This window comes from Stigmatopora argus, chromosome 4 (genome assembly GCF_051989625.1).
Source record: "Stigmatopora argus isolate UIUO_Sarg chromosome 4, RoL_Sarg_1.0, whole genome shotgun sequence".
NCBI classification, from domain to species: Eukaryota; Metazoa; Chordata; class Actinopteri; order Syngnathiformes; family Syngnathidae; genus Stigmatopora; species Stigmatopora argus.
The window spans coordinates 20,404,352-20,421,702 of record NC_135390.1 but is presented as its reverse complement, the minus strand read 5'-3'; the positions used below and the strand labels follow the sequence as shown (position 1 = coordinate 20,421,702).

Below are 17,351 nucleotides of genomic sequence, written 5' to 3'. Positions count from 1 at the left end.
CAAAAACATAGTATAAACGTAATACAGTAAAACCGATGACTACTTCTTAATAGGTCAATTCAGCCCTCCATTTTGAACATCTATCGCTGTCAACGGCAGCAAATAATCTGGACACGAGCTGTCCCCTTTTCCCCAGGCGCGCTGGCCGGCCACGACAACCGAGTGAGCTGCATCGGTGTGGCCTCTGACGGCATGGCGTGCTGCACGGGATCCTGGGATAACTTCCTCAAAATTTGGAACTGAAGCCTCGTCCGCATGGTATTTAACGGTGCCAATTCCAAAAGTCAGCTGGCTTAACATGAAGGAAAAATTCTACTCTGTAGTCGAATGCAACTGCTTTGTTTTCTATGAAATCTGGGATGTTAGTAGATTTCAATTAGATGCTTTTGTTGACCTCCATTTTCTGTAAACATCCAACTACAGAACTTTCTGTTTGTTTTAAATGGTGACACTGGCTTGTTGTGAAACCCCCCCTGACCACCCTTGCACACACTCACAAATATGATTGACAGCCAGCCAACCGATGGGACAAAACATTTATATCACGAAGCACTTATGACAAGCGACGACCTATTTGTCTCAGGATCTATTTAATGAATGCCATTGTGTGCACGGGTGTGCTCATTTTTGGAATCTGTTGTAAATAATTAAGCTTTTCCTCCAACAGGTCATGTTAAGGCCGTAGTACTTTTTAGTTTGTTTTTAGCAGGTTTTCGGATTAGGGTTTCTCAACAACAGGCAATGTTTAGCGTGATACAGCTTTCTTTTCAGGTTGTCCAATAAAAATGGGATTCCACTCATCTCGGGTGCTCATTTTGGATCCATTAAATGGGATAGACAGCATTTATTTGTGGATCCTGGTGGAAAGAATGTTGGTTAAAACAAGCATCATGTAGGATTTGCAATTTGTTTGTTCATTGAGACATTGGGGGGAAAAACATAAAATTTCAGTTTTTAAGTGGATTAAAAATGACTTGCTGGCCTCACAAATATGCACATTTGCTCAAAACTAACAATGATTTTGCAACTCAAAACAGTTGGATTCATTTTCACTCATTTTCCAAACCTGATCATCTTTAATTTGCCCAATATCCAGTTTTTTTTTTTTTTTTAAATTAAAGTATTGGTACACGGTGAAATTCACTTTCCCTCCAAAAATACAATTGTTTTACATATATAACATCTCAAATATGAGATGAATTGCCCCAAATGTTTCCTTCCTTCCATTTCATAGAACGACAAATGTAAAAGCAAATACAGGTTTAACAATTTTATTCATAAATGTACAACAGAAAGGGCTAGACAGGATAAGAAAATGCACAAAGTTATAGTAAAAGAGAGCACAAACATGTCTACACATTAAATAAAAGACAAACTTAAAAAAAAAGGTAAGAAAATACCTATGTACATTTTAAAGTACTTCCCATCAATTTTCCTTGTTGATAGACACAGCCAAAAGTCTGTTGTCCATCTGGCCAAGACGAGGTCTTTCCGGGGTGGAACCTTTCAGCTTCATCTGAAACAATGCATTCATTCACAAAAGACATTTAGTGACCGATCAAATTTGGGTGCCATGGCGAAAGGCGTCTAATTGATTCGGATTAGGTGCCAATCGCCGTTAAGAGTTAAATGAATTAAGTTCAGGGAAAAAAAAAAGAAAAAAAATCAAGGATTACCTGAGGCTGTCCCCTGGCCGAGTTAGTCTCCTTGAGAATCTGCAGTGGGGATCGGCCCTCTGTCAAAGTCACCAAAATCAAAAGCGTTAACTGACATCAACATCTACTACTGTTAAGCAAATTAAAAAAAAAAAAAAAAAGAGTGATAAATTTCATGTAAAGTTGTGCAAACAAATCTGTCCAAAACAAATGACTGAATAAAATGCTCGTGGATAAACACCCACCTTTTTGCTTCTTTCTCCCAGAATTCACTTTGTTCTCATTGTTGACGTTCTTGACCGCCACGGCCACGGCGAGGGGGGACGCGCCCCCTTTGGTGCCTTGCACCGCTCTGGCCCGGAGCCCGGAGGACCCAAAACCCTTCCCCAGCCACTGCGGCTTGAAGACAGCCTGACTTGGACTCTTCACGCTTAAAGTGAGGCGGCGGGGGCCGGCGGGAAGCCCCTTTGCCGCTTCCGGGGAATCCTTGGAGCCCCCGACGGCCTCCGGCGTCACCAGGGGAAGAGCGTAGAGGTGGTCCACGCCGTCGCGTGGCGCTTCCACGTCGCGGTGTAGCTCGGCGAGGGCGCGTGGGGCCGGCGCACCCTCGTGGCAAGTGATGAGGCTCATGCTCAACTTCTTGTGGACCGGCGACTCCTGCGCCTCTTCCGCCTCCTCCAGGCTTACGTCGTCTGCCTCAATCTCGACTTCCACCTGAGGCTCGTCCAATGGGACGAAGGGGCTGCGAGCGCCCTCGCCGTTTTGGTCAGCGCTTTCCGATACAGAGCCGAACTCGCGCGACCTTGGAGGGGTCAGGAGAGGGTCGGCTGAGTCGGGCTGCTCGCTACGGAGGGCGTCCCCGTGCTCTTCGCGGGGGACTTTGCCTTCAACTTCCGTATGGAACAACATGCCCAGATGACGGGCTAGGTTGCCCACCTTGGCTGCAAACGGCAAATCATTTTTTTGTCTTTATTTGAGCTGACATAATAAGTGCGAGGACTGCCACAAATGAGTATTTTAAAAGTTGATAACACCTATTTTTTTGTGATTAGTGGACTCCTTGACCCCAGACGGGTTAAGCCAGAAGTCCACCATTTAAGTTCTATGAAATACTACAAAAAGGGACTTTAAAATGATAGCAGAGCATATATTGGACACAAATCCAAACAAAGAGTTATAGAAAATGGCTTAATAAGGAAATAAGATTTGATGGAAAATTTGATCTATTTTTTTGGGTGGAATAACTAAATATTTATTTTAAAAAAAAAACATCTGAAGGTCACATTGGTTTTCTACATGTAAAATTACAATTTCATTTTTTGACAGTCGCCATGTCATATCACCTTTAAACTACTTATTTTCTGTTATTATGGCTTTAGCATTTTTTGCTGAATGTGTGCATTGAACCAAAATGAAAAGGAAGAAAAATGAAACATGACAAAAAAAAATCCAATCAGGCTATTATTACCTCTCATAATGTCCCTGACGGGCGTGCGAACGATACCCACAGTGGGCGAGCGTGGATCACCCCCAACTGAAGGACACTCGATCACATCCTGATCGGCTTTAACTCTACCAATCTGCATGAGGAAGAAAATTGATGACTGAAAATCCAAATTAAAAGTAATACAACGATGAATTAGTTTCAAGTGGGAGGGCTGAAAGTGACTTGTATCGTACCTGAATGGGTGTTCGATCAATGGCCACTGATGGGGAGCGTGGATCAATAAGTTGGGAAACCAAGGGGTTCTTGACAGGTGCAACTGGGTTAGTTGAGGACTTGGTTGGAATTTTACTCTCACTGGCTCCCATTTTCAGTTATACTCAAACCTAGGAAAGTACAAAATGAGCATATCTTGATGACATCTACATTTCCTTCACAAAATATACCCTCAAACATGAAAAAAGACTCATCAGATAATAGCTTTTGAATTGTTAAAGCCTGACTAACGTTTAAAATTTAAAAAAATAAATAATAAGTGTGATTATTCATAAAACTACTTAACTTTAAGATGGTTTTATGAACGTAAACACAACAAAAATGCAATTTATAAAAGGGTATAAAATGGTTAATGTGTACTTAGTACAACAAAAAAGGAACTCGCATGTGTAAATACATTTTAATACAATCCTTCGCGTTGTCAAGTTACATATGTTTAAATAACGTATTTACTGGTCCTGTACATGTTTTTAAATATCGCAGGTGCAGAAATTATAATTAATTTCGTGCGACAGTACCTATACAACACCACGTGACGTTAAATTGTAGTTTTTATCGTCAACTTGTAAAGTAAAGCCTTTTAAAAACTGAGCAACAGCGGCTACGGTTAGCTTGATAACAAGCTAGTTCTTCTTATTTCAATGAAAGTCGGTAAACTTGGTTTCTTGCGTATTTCAGTCTAAAACATGTGCTTTTGTAGTTTTACTTTCTGGAATAACGTATACAAACACTAAAACCAAATGGAAAACCGTCCATTATTATTCAAACTTACCTTTCAAAGTAGAAACAACTTGATTTAGTCGAGTGGACGACCAGAATTTGTATCAGCTTCGCCCAAATACTCGTAGTTACTACTAAAACGAACCTCTCACGTACATTTAAATGGTGCGGCAGGGCAATAGTTTTCGTTTGAACGCACCAATAGTCATGCAGGAACGTCCCCTGTTCTTGTTGCTGATTGGTTCATTCTGGTCAACATGTAGGCGGAGCATTGTGCTGCATTTCGAAGGCAAAATATCGTCAGGATTTTTAAATTTGAACACGTGACCGACCAACGTGCCAAATCTACCCGTTTTTCTTGAAAAACACTACAAAAAAGAACATTCATTCACTGTGTACTGACCTGTTAACTTTACACTAACAATCACTTCGAAATTAAAGCTTTATTGCCGATTATGATGTTAAACATGTCAACCACGGCCTTAACCGCCTTAAACCAACGATGAGTTAACAATTGACGTTAAGGGCAACAGTTAAATTTACAATGCCGCAAGTTGTTTGCTGACAAATTAAACAAAAAAGAGCGAGCGGTAGCCCATTAGAACCAATCATATTATACAAATAGGATCTTATTCAACATGCCTGTACACACGAACTCTAACACACACAACAAAGGGCCAGACTGATAAAGGACGACAAAAAAAATTAAATAATGTTTATACAAAAAAAAAAGAATGACTGATATAAGTATTCAAACTCGTAGTGCAATTTAAGAACTTGCACCCACTTGTCCGTGCCGTCAAACGACTCGCTGTACAAGATTGCCATTCTGGAGTACTAATTTTCAAGGTAGGGTGATATAGTGTTATCACAAAACTGTCTAAGCATCGCAAGAGGAAACACAAAGACTGTTAAATACACCGTATAAAATGTACTCCGGCTGGGCTGATACTAAATACTGCATTTGTAGCGGGCGACTGCTGATTGGAGGGCGATTCATAGGGTCTTTCTCTTTGTCCGTTAAGTCCTGTTTAGAGTCGATGCTTAAGTCCCAAACAGTTACCTCGATGCGGGAAACATTCACACTCAATAACCACCCTCAAGGCTGACCTTCAGTCAGTCCCGCCTTCGGCTTCCCTCTGGCAAAAGTGAGCCAGTAAAGTGTCCAGGTCGCGGCGGTCGGCGGCCGAGTACAAGGAGCTCTCGCCCATCATGCTGAGAGCCATGCGCAGCGTGGACCAGATGTTGTCCGACATGACGGTGGCCGCCATGCCGCCGGGACCCGGCGTGGTTCTGGCCTCCATGCCGGCGGCCGCCTGCCGTTGCAGGGAAAGCGCTTCCAGAAAGTGCTCCACTGCCTCCCTGCACGTTTAGGGAAACAATAAGTGCCTGCATTGGTATCACCCGGGTTGGTCGTTATGTGTAGAAGAAAGAAAATAGCAAAAAGGCAAGAAAATAACAAAATACCTAGCTCATTTTAGCACACTGGTTTCTTTGTATATACAATTTATATTCAAAGAATATTGATAATATAAAGTTTCCTATATTAGTATTTTCACAACTATAAGGCGCACCGCATTATAAGGCGCACCCTCAATGAATGTCATATTTTAATTTTTTTCCCATATATAAAGCACACTGGATTATAAGGCACCCCGTCTATTTTGGAGAACATTTAAGACTTTTAAGTGCGCCTTATAGTCGTGAAAATACGGTAATTTCAACAGGTCAGTTTTTTTTACACATAGGGATGGGCACTGTTTAAGTGGGTAAGCTCTATCTTGCGTTAAAAATGAGAAGTGCAACAGAATGTATGTCTTATTTAAGCTTCTGTGCAGGATATTTTTGATATTTTCATCATTTGCAGCGACCAATAAAAATGTTGCATATACCTGTCAACTTATACGTTTTTCCCGTACTTTATACGTTTTTTTTGACCATTTCAAATTGTGTACGCCGTATAATAACTTTTGTACGGTAAGAAAATGTTTGTCAAAAAGTACGTTTATTTTATAAAAAATGATCTGGTTTTACCCATTTCGGCTCTAATCCGGATCGTCTCGGTCACTGGTAGCAGACGAAAACGTCAACGTCGACTGCTAATATTGTCATGATTTAAGCATGATATACGCATGTGCATTCCCCTTTCACACGTCCGCCCCTTTCACTATATAAATATAGTGCGTCAGCAGGCAATGTACCCAGACAGTCTAGCTGTCAGCGTCATACTGCGACATCTACAAAATCTTGAATTTAGTCCATACTGATGGGCACCCCATCCAGTTTGGAGAAAATTTTAGACTTTTAAGCTTGCCCTATGTGAGTAAATATGTGCCGGGGAGCAATTGGCCGAGATTGATAGGTATGCAGTTGTCCTACGGACTGTAGTTTGGGCAGCTCAGAATGCTACATTAATAGTACATTACTCTAATTGGGGTTTCTTTGCCCCCTGTAGGTCTGGAGGGGGAGTAGACGTATCTTCCCATGAGTTGACTTGACAAACATCAACTAAATCATTGCACCAATAAACACCCAATTAATCTAAATTTTGGGGACTGACACTATTACCTGTGTGCTCCTAAGTTGACACAACTGATTCCGAGGTTGTAGCGACTCCGGATAAAACCGGGCTGCAATTCCAACGCTCTCCTGTAGGCGGCCACGGCCTCTTCGGAGCGGCTGCCGTTAGCCAATGTGGCGCCCAGTTTGTTCCAAAGCAAGTAGTCCTGTCAAGTGTTAAGGGTGACGTGAAAAGAAGGCAAAGAAACGGATTCCGTTGATCCAAACATGCCGAGTCAGCTTAATAAGTCACCTGCGGTGTGGCCGATAGTGCCGCGGTGAAACAGTCTACCGCTTTATCGTATTCGCCACTGAGGTTGAAGAGAACTCCAAGACCGCATTGCAGCTGAGGGTCTACCTGAGCGGGGTCCGTGTTTGCCGCGTGCAGGAACAAAGTCTGTACGTCTGTAAACAAGGACCTGAAAAGGTGCCGCAAGACAGTGTCCAAAATTTTCTAACTTTTTTTTTCTACTAAAAGAATACAAAAAAATGGCATCATTAAGAAAAGATGTAAAAATATTTGTATACGATTTTTATGTATATGTTGCCTAAACAAAGAAATCAATCATCTGAGTTTGTCACTCAAGTGTCAGCAGTCAATGACCTCAAATAATTTTACCACATTAGAAAACAAAAAGCTAAGTCTTATTTTTATTCTATTTTTGACAATAACAAACAAAAAGGGATTTTTTTTAAAATTTGTTTAGTCTTTAAATAGACCAGATGAGCATCTTCTTACATAATAAATGTATCACATTAAATTACCAAAAAATAAGTCTTTTTTTCCTTCAATTTTTAGACAATAACAAAAAGGGATTTTTTAAAATGTATTTGTTTAGTCTTTAAATACACCAGATGAGCATTTTTCTTACATAATAAATTTATCCCATTAAATTACTAAAAAAATAAGCCTATTTTTTTTCTTCAATTTTTGGGCAATAACAAAAAGGGAAAAATGTTTTGATTTTTTTAGTCTTTAAATAGACCAGATGAGCATCTTTCTAACATAATAATAATATTTGAAAACATCATTGTACTCAGAAGCATTGCAATCAAACAATAAACGATGATTTACACGTACGTGTTAGCCAATTGTCGACTAATCCGCAAATATTTTTAGTTTGTGGCAGGCCAATCGATGTTCAGTGAAGCACACTCAAAAACAAACCGTTACTCACTCGGGCAGCAAAGAACCAAAACGTTCCCTTTGCTTTTCCCTTTCTCGTGAAACGTCCTGCTGGCATTCCCGCTCGTGCTGCTCCCACACGGCGCCGTATTTGGGGTTATGCTTGAGCCAGTCGCGCAGAGTCTCGCAGGCCTGCCGGTGCAACGACTCGTTGGTGAAGCTGACGGCCAGCGTCATCAGTGCGGTCAGGTTGTCGTTCTTCAGCTCCACGCATCTGATGAAAAAGGACAAAACGGGATATGGAGGCTGAATTGGAACTTTTGGGGACGCCGTCTTTCCGAGCACAAAGCCGCGAGCGCCGTAACTCAGACGCGTTGACTGCGCAATAAATCAGAATACTGGAGCTTATTTCAAAAAGCACCTTGAAGAGCTGCCTTTGTTTTACAGTCGATCATTTTCAACACGACGCCTCAGAAATAGATGACTGTAAAATGGGAATCAATCTTCAACACGAGCTATAAAACTAGCGCGCGCAGACCCGCGCCAAAGCCCGACTGTTTTTCATCCGTCCACACCGAGGATCTTCACAACTAAAAAGCAGCCAATGTTCCACCACAATCTGGGAAGTCCTTCTTTATCCAGGAATAAATGTTATGGGAAACTGCATCATTGTGCAAGACAAGACTAAGACTATAGGAATCTGTTTTTTTCCCCAATATATTTTTGTTAAATTGTTGAGTTGGCCGATATTTACGAGGATGACGCAATTTTATTACCAAAAATGTCAACTCCTTAATAATAATGTGACCGACCCCCACTTTCATTTCTGACAATAACGACAACTGACCTGCGGAGGGCGCTGATGGCCGCAAATTCTTGCTCATTTTCAGCTTGACATGTGCCCAGGTATTGCCATGCCTACAAAGAAATACAAAACAGGGAGGATCATTCGTTTATTCACCCCTTTCGCTCCAAACGGATTGGACGTCCGGCGCTGTCAATGGCAGTCAGCGAGCTAAAATGTCAAACTCTCACCAGCTGGTTGTCTGGCTCTTTCCGTACGGCGCTCTCAAAGAGCCTAACGGCCCCTGGGATATCCCCAGCCTCCATCCTCCGCACACCCTCGGTCAGAGGGTCCTGGTGGGACAAGTACGGGTTGTCTTCTTCAAATTGATACCCCTGAAAGGAAGAAGAAGAAAAAAATGGAGAGATTCTAACTGTTGTATTGCCTCCTACAAGTAAGCTTTATAAAAGCAATTTATAAAGCATTACAAAAGACAATACGCATGCCGGCTTCCACCGTTTCAACCTGCTGCCCTCTGGAAGGCGGCGCTACAGAGCCATAACAGCCAAGATCAACAGAGTCAAGGACATAGGACTTAATCAAGACACATCATTACTACTTATTTATTATGTTGACCACTTTTTGTCTCTTACTATTTAGTGATTCTTTATTTATCATGACTATATAATGATTATCTATGTGTTTGTTTGTTGATGAGTCCATAGACTCAGCGAGTGGTGCTCTCAACAACTTGACACTGAATGTCTCCAAAACCATGGAACTAACTCATCCTGGACTTCAGACGGAACAAGGCCGCTCCGCTCTGCTGATCTCACTTGGACTACTTATTTATTGATGATTAATTTGTCTCTTTGTTGTTATTTGTGCACTACGCGGTGAAAGCTTTAAATCTCTTGTATGATGACAATAAAAGCATTCAATTCAATTCAATTTTTGGTCGGTAAGACTAAAACTCAAACTAAAAATGGCTCCAAAAAACCCCCAACACGGCTTGAAAATAATAGCAACACCTTGTCGTAAGACGTGCCGACGAGTTGATCAAAGTCCGACAGCCAGGGATGACTCTCTGCATCGCGTTTAGCCATCTCCTCCCACTCTTGCTGCAGCTTCTCCCAGAAATCAACATCACTCTGAGGCAAAAAAAAAGAAAGAATGGATGGTGGGTTGCTTCAAGGGGAGCCCGAGACACACATGGAGCTCAACTTTAACAACTGATTTACGAGCAGTAGGAAGAGGTGGAGGAATTTCCCCGCCTCTTCAAGTCTCATAATTCATTTCCAAATGGTCCTCTTCCCGGTCTTATCTCTGCATCCAATTAGCCACACGGTTCACCGCTAACTCTGACTCTGACTCACCTCCACTGCGGCTTTGGCTTGGTGGAAATCTGGTCCGGGGGCGGTGAACTCGTCCACCCAGGATTCGGCGGACTCCTGCGACACCTGAAGGAGAGACGAGCAACGGCCAAGGTTGTTTGGAGTTTCACGTACAAACTTGGGCGTGACGTGGAAGGGTGAAGGGACAGTAAATGCGGAAAAATGGAATGGAAAAAAAGTGGAAAAGGTGCCAAAAAAGTCTTCTTAAATACACTTGCTGCCTAAAACCATTGAAAACTAAAGTGCATCTTCTTTAACCTTTTGACTGTTGGGCAATTATGAATAATTCTGCATCTCCAAGACAACCACTGTCATGACATGTATTTAAAAAAAAACAACAACTACAACTATATATGTTGAACAGAGCCTCCTTAAGAAATACCCAAGTATTCATAAACTATCATTTTTTTTCTTTCTAAGCCTTTACAAGCCTCAAAGGATAGGAACATTTTTTGGGGGGGATATGGAATTTCCGTAGTCCAGCGTTGAACATAGAAAATAACATTTTTCATCATGCCAATTATTCATTGAATAAGTTAGACATGGTTCACTAAAAACTTTTTTGAGCCTGTCCACTGCAAATATTTCTTAATTTTCAATTAAAAAGTGTGTTCATTTTTTTAGTACTTTGAATTTAGAATGAAAAGATAGAAAATATTCTTTTTGCATCTTTCATTGTTATTCCTTGACTCAATACATGTATTAGTTTGCACATTTAAATCCATAAAATAAAATATCTGGAAAATGATACCATTAGCATCAGTTAAATATATATATATATATATATATATATATATATATATATTGTATATATATATATACAAGAATATATATATATATATATATATATATATATATATATATATATATATATATATATATATATATATTCTTGTACCAGCTTGAGTCGGATGATGATGTAATCCCACCCCCACAAATGTCCTTTTTGGGGTTGTGAAAATGGCCAACCTAACTCGTAGGAACACGTAGTATAACTACTCAAGCTATTATTATTCTCTGTACATTTATAATTCAGACAACATAGTGTAAAATGGGTCACGCGACAAACACGTTGGAATTTCCTCTAAGCGCTAGTAGCAATCGAAGGGTTGGTCAAACTAGCGCACTGCAGGCTATCAGCGGCACGACCATGGCGGTCCTACCTGCCTGACGACCTTGGCCCAATGCTGTGCCTGCTTAGCTCTAGCATTGTCAATCTTCTCATTCCTCTCGGCAGATTCCAAAGGAAGACTCCCTCCCCCTGTTTCCGTCAGGAACTTTCCCAGGGAAGAGGAGGAGAAGGAAGAGGAACGGGTTTTCGAGATTTGAAACGGGTCAGTGTGGGGAGTTTGTTCCACGGGGTAGGGAGGGTAGATGATTTGTGGCGGTTGTTAAATCGGGGTCAAAAAAAATGGGAAGAGTACATGGCAAAATTAGTGGCCTGTGGTCAAGAGCAGGTGGTCATCACAAATAGAGGACACTTGAACAATGTTGGATCAAACGATAAGCCCAAATGAAAAAAAAAAAGGATTTAAACGAGAAGCCAAACCAGAAGGAGCCAATGGGATTTAAATCTGTTTCATGTCATTTCTTGGCACAAGGGGGCTTCGACGGCAATTTGAAGGGGAAATCCAGGCACTCTCGGCTTCAGTTTTTTTTCTTTTTTCCTTTTACTGACAGAAACTCCACACCGCAGCGAACATAAATGATAGTTTACATTTTAAAAACGAGCAGTTATTATTCGTCAAAAGCTCAAGCGCAACCGCAAGATTGGCGTCGGGGAGAGGAGGGGGGGGCCTGTGTCGACAATTTCAACATTTGGACTCGCCTTCGTACCTGGTTGAGGTTGGAAGCCCAGTTGTGAGCCTCCTTGGCCTGCGCTTTATCAGTGAGCTGTTTGTCTGTCATGCTCTCCACTGTCACACTGCCCTCGCCAATTTGTCTAATGAACCGCAGGAACTACACCACAGTGAAATACAAAAGAAAAACGGAAAGAAAAAAAAAATCAGTGCTATCTCATCAAACTAATGTGAATTCAACAACAACAACAAAAATCACCGGAGTACAAAGAAATAGAAAGAGTAGCGCGAGAAATGTGTCATGAGCGTGAACATGTGGGCCCGGCGCCGGCTCGACGGGGAGTGTTCGCTTACCTCTGTGTTTTGTAACTTGGGGTCGTCGACCTTTGCAACTGTTTCATTGGCTGTCTGCTTCAACTCCTCTCCTGGCTGGTACTCCTTTGTCCTGTTGAATTAACAAACAAAAAAATGATGACGTTGCATTTTTAAATCCTGCGCGTACGTAAATTCTAACTAACAAACATGTACGAGCCCGTGGATTTTAACAAGGCTTTATAAACCTCACTTTTTATAGCCACTGTACCTCTCGGGGATTATACAGTCTTTTAATAAAAAACACAAGAGCACTCCGACTTTCCCTCAAACCACAAATGGATCAAAAGCCTTGCCTGTACAGAATTGATGCATTCAATTTCTTGCGAGCTCAACAATAATAATTTGAAATCGTCTTTCTCCTCACCATTCGTTCTCCTTGTCTCCAAAGTCTCCGAGCCACAGTTTCTCCTCGGACTGTTCCAGATATTCCTCTGCCCAGCGTCCAGGATCTGGAAGGGGAAAACATACACGCCAGGAGACCACACAGTCAGAGATGTTTGAGTCCAAAAGCTGTTCTGTAGACAAATAGCATAGCAGCATGCATGCATTTTAGTATCTCCTTCTATACATCCTTGGGGGATCCATTTATGAGTACTAGTGAAGCCAACAAGAGAGAAAGAACAAAGAAAAATTGTAAATATCTCATGTGCGCTAGACTCAGCCAGAATCTTCTTTTCTGTCCCTTTTCACCAGGCATATTTACATTCATTTTTAAAAACACATTCAGATGAACAAAAATATCACTACTCATTGTTAAAGATGTCTTTACTATGAAGGGATTCAATATATGAATTTAATGCTATATTTCCTAGCCCTCGGTCTGTTTGATGCAGTGAGTTAAAATATATGTACACTAATTACTTGACATACGAGTGCCCTAACATACGAGAAATTTGAGATACGAGGAAAATTCCGAGCAAATATTTGCCTTGAGATATGAGCATACGAGACAGGCAGGTGGCCGAGTACGCGAGAGGCTGCTTATGATAACAGCGCACTGTCTTTCTCGTCGCATCTCCCTCGCGTGAAGATATCTACGAGCACTGTGCGCACAGGTTGCATTTTTATGTGTTTTTTGCGCTAATCAGTGCAGAATTAAGGGGAAAAACAATGGATGGTATGAGAAGAAAAAGGGTATGTTTTGGGCGTTTTTTTTCACAGGGTGGGAACAAATTAATCTTCATTTAGTTCATTTCTATGGGAAAAATTGATTTGAGATACGAGTAAATTGACATACAAGCTCGCTACAGGAACGCATTACGCTCGTATCTCAAGGTATTACTGCACAAGTGTGTGTGATATATTCCAGTGAAAATGGATTGGACATCTATCAGCGTCAATGGCAGCCATTGAGTTCATTCCCATTCAGATACTTATAGTAGCAACTGTCATTTTTTTTATAACCAATTTTTTAACACTTAAAAGGACTTCACCAACTTTGGCATCCGTGCCTCATTTGTCATGTCGTGTAATGTTTTGATGTTCTGATTTGATGTCATGTTTTCAAGGATGAATTTTGCACTAAATCAGGCTTTCCCATCTGGACCTACCTGCACCCTGAGCGATGAATTCTTTCGTCCAGTCGGCGTCCGCCGCGTCACCCATTGCGGCCAGCCCCGGCGTGGACGCCGAATCCGAGCCGGGCGCGAACTCTGCCGCCCAATCACCCGAGAGAGCCAACGCCGCCACATCTGGCGCTGTGCCGCCACAGTGATCATTGCATTAAGTGGAAGACTAAAGACACGTCGGAGGCGGAACTGAATGATTTCAAAAAAATAAATAAATGGTAGACCTCTCTGTGGAGCCTGTCTGTAACTTTGCTGGTCAATTTGCTGCATCTCCTCCAGCAGCTGACCCATGTCGAAGGTGTGCGGAGGTCTCGGGGGTGCTTGGAGGAACTCGTTAACCAACTGGTAAAACCGTACAAATGCTTTAGTGGACCTTTCTACTTTCGATACAAGATGAAAAGGTATTAAAGAAGTGCAAACGTGAGCTCTGACCTCATCTTCAGTTGCAATTTCAATGGGAGATGGAGGAATCTAGTACAACAAAAATTAAAAATAAAAATAACCCCTTACGAGTCATTTATAGTCAAAATATTGGCGTTGCACCAATATCGCCATCAGAAGCCCAAAAAGCGGCATTGGTGCATCACTACTAAAACTTTGACAAATAGCTCGTAAATATGCTCACCGTAGGCGTGGCCCGATGCCGCCATGCCCCGCCTTCTTTAGTCACGTGACCGGTCAACTTCATGAGCGGATTGGCTCCGCCGCATTCTGCCTCCACGAGCTCCCGCATCGCCATGGCAACACGAAGGCCGAGGCAATCCCGATCGGGTCACCTGAGAACTGAGAGGAGAAAGGCCGACCAAAAAAAATCTTTAAAAAAAGGGCGGACATCAAACGGCGGCGAACGGGTTAAAAATACAAAGAGCAACAAAAAGCTTAGTGTGAGCATTTAAGTCCATATAAGTGAACATGTTTTTGAGAGACTAAAAGGCGAGCGGGGCAAAATCTGTGCCCCAGATTTGATTCTAACACAACCAAGTTAAAGCTCCATCTGCTGTTTTCCGTGTCATTTCCTGGTTCGCCTCATGCGTGAAAAATGGGGCTGCGATGGGCCAGCACACACAGGACACGCTCCGCCACTTCTGCTTCCAACTGACTTTTTTGTTGTGTTTTGCATTGCGTTAATGCAAGCATGTCCGAATGAAGAGACTCTCAGGTCATATTATGCATCAGTAGCCCCCAGAAAAAGCAAGCTAAAAAATGGTGTCAGCACACATAAAAGGCTAAAAAAACGAACAGGTTCATAAAACAAGGTTTGCAAAATATGGGGTGAATAATCATAAAGTGATAGTTTTTAAAATTATGATCACATATCCGTGACTCTTCGAAAACGAATCGATTATCAAAAAAAATCTACAGTAATTTTGATTGTTTATTCATCGTATAAAAACATTTTTAAGCAAAGGATATATATAAATATAAAAATATATTTATTTTGCATAATTTTGTGCAATTCCGATTTTTTTAATCAAGTTTTTTTTAAAATTAAATTTGTATTATTCATTTATTATTATTTATTATTTACATTTTCTTTACTAAAAAGGGGAAAACTGTAAATTCATTTTTCTATTATACTTTTCAAAAATGAAAAAAAAAACAGTCAAAATGTTTCCTTTATTGTTTTAATTTTATTTAGGGGAATTACTTTTTTATTGATTTAGTTTTTATTTAAAAACAAAATAAGGTAAAACAGTGTTTCTTTTTAAACATATTTTTTTCTTTCAAAATTATTTTAAGAATGAATATGATTTAAAGGGACTATGTAAGGAAATACAACATTATATAGGTGACCATGCATAAAAACAATCAATAAATCCTAATTATGAACCCTTCTGCAGTACGACACGCACACCCAATGAAACGCAATCTAGAATTGAGTCTGAGTCTGACCTACTGGAACCCACCCTTTTGGAGACGACTTCAAATTTCCAAAAATGAACTGTCGGGAATATGAATCATATCTGGCAACATTCTTCTCTCCTACGGGTGCGTAAAATGTCAAACGAGAGCAAACGGCGTCCTCTGTTATCAATTACAGACAAGGGCGTGCTAAATGCCGGGCACCGATTCACTTGGCTGGGATGGGATGGGATGATCGGGATGGAAATAAGAGGATTATGATAGGATATTAATACACACACACAAACTGCCCTCACCGAACACAACATAATCAGGTGTAATCACAGTCAATACAATATTTGAAGCAAATATTCGGCTTTTAAGCTCATTCATTTGCGCTTTATTATGGTTGTGGGTGAACTGGGGATTACTGGGTGCACTGGTAGAGTCAGAAGTAGAAAATTTAGGGACATACGTAGAAGGCAAACAATTTAAATATCCACCCTTTTTCACAATCACTTTTGCGGGAAACAAAAAACAACAACCCATGGGGCCAGATCTGGCCCCCACGCCTTGAGTTTGACCCCAATCCTTCCTTCGTGGAAAAAATTTCATACCCAAATTAGGGGGATAAAAATAGATGCATTGCAACTAATATACATTTAGAATGACAATTATGAATATATAATAGCAATACAACAAAATTAAGCATTGTTATAATACAGTTACAGATTCAAAATTGAATGTACAATGCATACTGTATTACAAATTATGCTAACATGACACCTGTTTACACTCCGTTGACCAATTAACTGATAAACGAAGTCTTTTTTGAACGTATATTATAAAATGACTCAAAATCTAACACAACCCAACAGTATGGAGGTGCTAAGTGACAGGGTTTATTGTCATGTACCAAATGATAAAACAATGGCCACGCACTCTATATTAATTATTCCTTCGCACACAAAACATCCAAAATATGCTTTTAATTATGCACTGAGCTCCTTAATAAAAACACTGACAGCACAAGTCCAAATAAGCCAGTTACCCATCCAACAATAGCAAGCTAAGTATTAGCTCGTAAGCTAACTAGCCGTAAAGCTAACGAACCGTACCAAGCGGTACGGAATAAGTCAGCACGCCGCCTAATACGCAGCCTAAGACGGATAGCGAGACCTGCAACTCACCGCCGACTGAAGCTCCTTCCCGGAGTTCACCTCCGCTGTCCCTCCGTCAGTCGTGCTTCTTCACGCGTGTGAGGACTCAGGCTGACACCGTTAGACTGTCATTTTCACACACAAAAATCCACTGAATCTCCCGTCGCATGTTTATATAAGGTCAGTTATTTAAATTTACCTTCCTCCTCCATGACACTCCGCACAGTGCACCGTGAAGCTCGAAGAAGCGCTTGTTAAGGAACGTCTGAACGGTATTCTCGAACGTACGATTTACGTACGTACGAACGCTCTCACTTGTTTGAAGGAGTTACGCAAAAATATTTGGCGTAAAATATCAAAGTTCAACAGTTGTTTGTTTAGAGGACAACATTTCCTGAACATGCTGCCTTTTGAGGTGACAGTTTAACTAACCGTTTAAAAGTTTATTAAACTCTTTTCAATTTTGGGGGAAATCAAGACAGGCCATAACATATAAGTTCTTAACATGAATTAAAATGCTCCAATTAAAATATTATTCATGAAAAATTTCCATGTATAGTTTTAAGAACAGTAACGCAGTTTTGTTCATCAGCAACTAAAGGGCTCTCATCCTAAAAGCATTTTGATCAATGCTGGGCTCCAGCACCCC

General features: G+C 41.0%; 3 protein-coding genes across 6 annotated transcripts in view; 1 reads left to right on the top strand and 2 right to left on the bottom strand.

Moving 5' to 3' along the window:
* The window catches only part of gnb3a (guanine nucleotide binding protein (G protein), beta polypeptide 3a), a 55,945-nt gene extending 55,145 nt beyond the window's left edge, over positions 1 to 800 (top strand). For both annotated transcript variants that reach the window (XM_077597620.1, XM_077597619.1), the window contains one exon: positions 137 to 800. In XM_077597620.1, the coding sequence (XP_077453746.1) occupies positions 137 to 243 (107 nt within the window). In that variant the 3' untranslated portion in view covers positions 244 to 800. The remainder of the gene's footprint in view (positions 1 to 136) is intronic.
* Positions 801 to 1,257: 457 nt separating this feature from the next.
* On the bottom strand, positions 1,258 to 4,298 carry cdca3 (cell division cycle associated 3). The gene is made up of 6 exons (XM_077597618.1): positions 4,148 to 4,298; positions 3,336 to 3,485; positions 3,124 to 3,235; positions 1,901 to 2,596; positions 1,677 to 1,735; positions 1,258 to 1,516 (listed from the first exon to the last, which is right to left on the bottom strand). Exons 2-6 carry the CDS (start codon positions 3,465 to 3,467, stop codon positions 1,427 to 1,429), a joined length of 1,089 nt encoding a protein of 362 aa, XP_077453744.1. The 5' UTR covers positions 3,468 to 3,485; positions 4,148 to 4,298; the 3' UTR covers positions 1,258 to 1,426.
* A 500-nt stretch (positions 4,299 to 4,798) lies between these two features.
* pex5 (peroxisomal biogenesis factor 5) lies at positions 4,799 to 17,002 on the bottom strand. Of its 3 annotated transcripts, XM_077599466.1 has the most exons (18): positions 16,902 to 17,002; positions 16,733 to 16,827; positions 14,326 to 14,483; positions 14,133 to 14,171; positions 13,925 to 14,042; positions 13,683 to 13,829; positions 12,497 to 12,581; positions 12,112 to 12,202; positions 11,795 to 11,917; positions 11,122 to 11,235; positions 9,941 to 10,024; positions 9,596 to 9,715; positions 8,816 to 8,959; positions 8,628 to 8,698; positions 7,833 to 8,054; positions 6,908 to 7,073; positions 6,664 to 6,821; positions 4,799 to 5,457 (listed from the first exon to the last, which is right to left on the bottom strand). In XM_077599466.1, the coding sequence occupies exons 3-18, from the start codon at positions 14,437 to 14,439 to the stop codon at positions 5,208 to 5,210; spliced, it is 2,046 nt and encodes a 681-aa protein (XP_077455592.1). In that variant the 5' UTR covers positions 14,440 to 14,483; positions 16,733 to 16,827; positions 16,902 to 17,002; the 3' UTR covers positions 4,799 to 5,207. The 3 variants fall into 3 exon arrangements, with proteins under 3 accessions (XP_077455592.1, XP_077455594.1, XP_077455595.1); XM_077599468.1 differs by lacking the exon at positions 11,122 to 11,235; XM_077599469.1 differs by lacking the exons at positions 11,122 to 11,235; positions 11,795 to 11,917.
* Between the last annotated feature and the right edge of the window lie 349 nt (positions 17,003 to 17,351).

Coding starts and splice junctions, on each gene's coding strand:
- cdca3 (XM_077597618.1), bottom strand. CDS start 3,467: ATGGGAGCCAGTGAGAGTAAAATTCCAACCAAGTCCTCAACTAACCCA. Junction 3,236..3,335: donor TTGATCGAACACCCATTCAG/GTACGATACAAG, acceptor TTCCTCATGCAG/ATTGGTAGAGTTAAAGCCGA. Junction 2,597..3,123: donor CGTCAGGGACATTATGAGAG/GTAATAATAGCC, acceptor TGCCGTTTGCAG/CCAAGGTGGGCAACCTAGCC.
- pex5 (XM_077599466.1), bottom strand. CDS start 14,439: ATGGCGATGCGGGAGCTCGTGGAGGCAGAATGCGGCGGAGCCAATCCG. Junction 8,699..8,815: donor AAGAGCCAGACAACCAGCTG/GTGAGAGTTTGA, acceptor ATTTCTTTGTAG/GCATGGCAATACCTGGGCAC. Junction 6,822..6,907: donor CACTATCGGCCACACCGCAG/GTGACTTATTAA, acceptor AACACTTGACAG/GACTACTTGCTTTGGAACAA.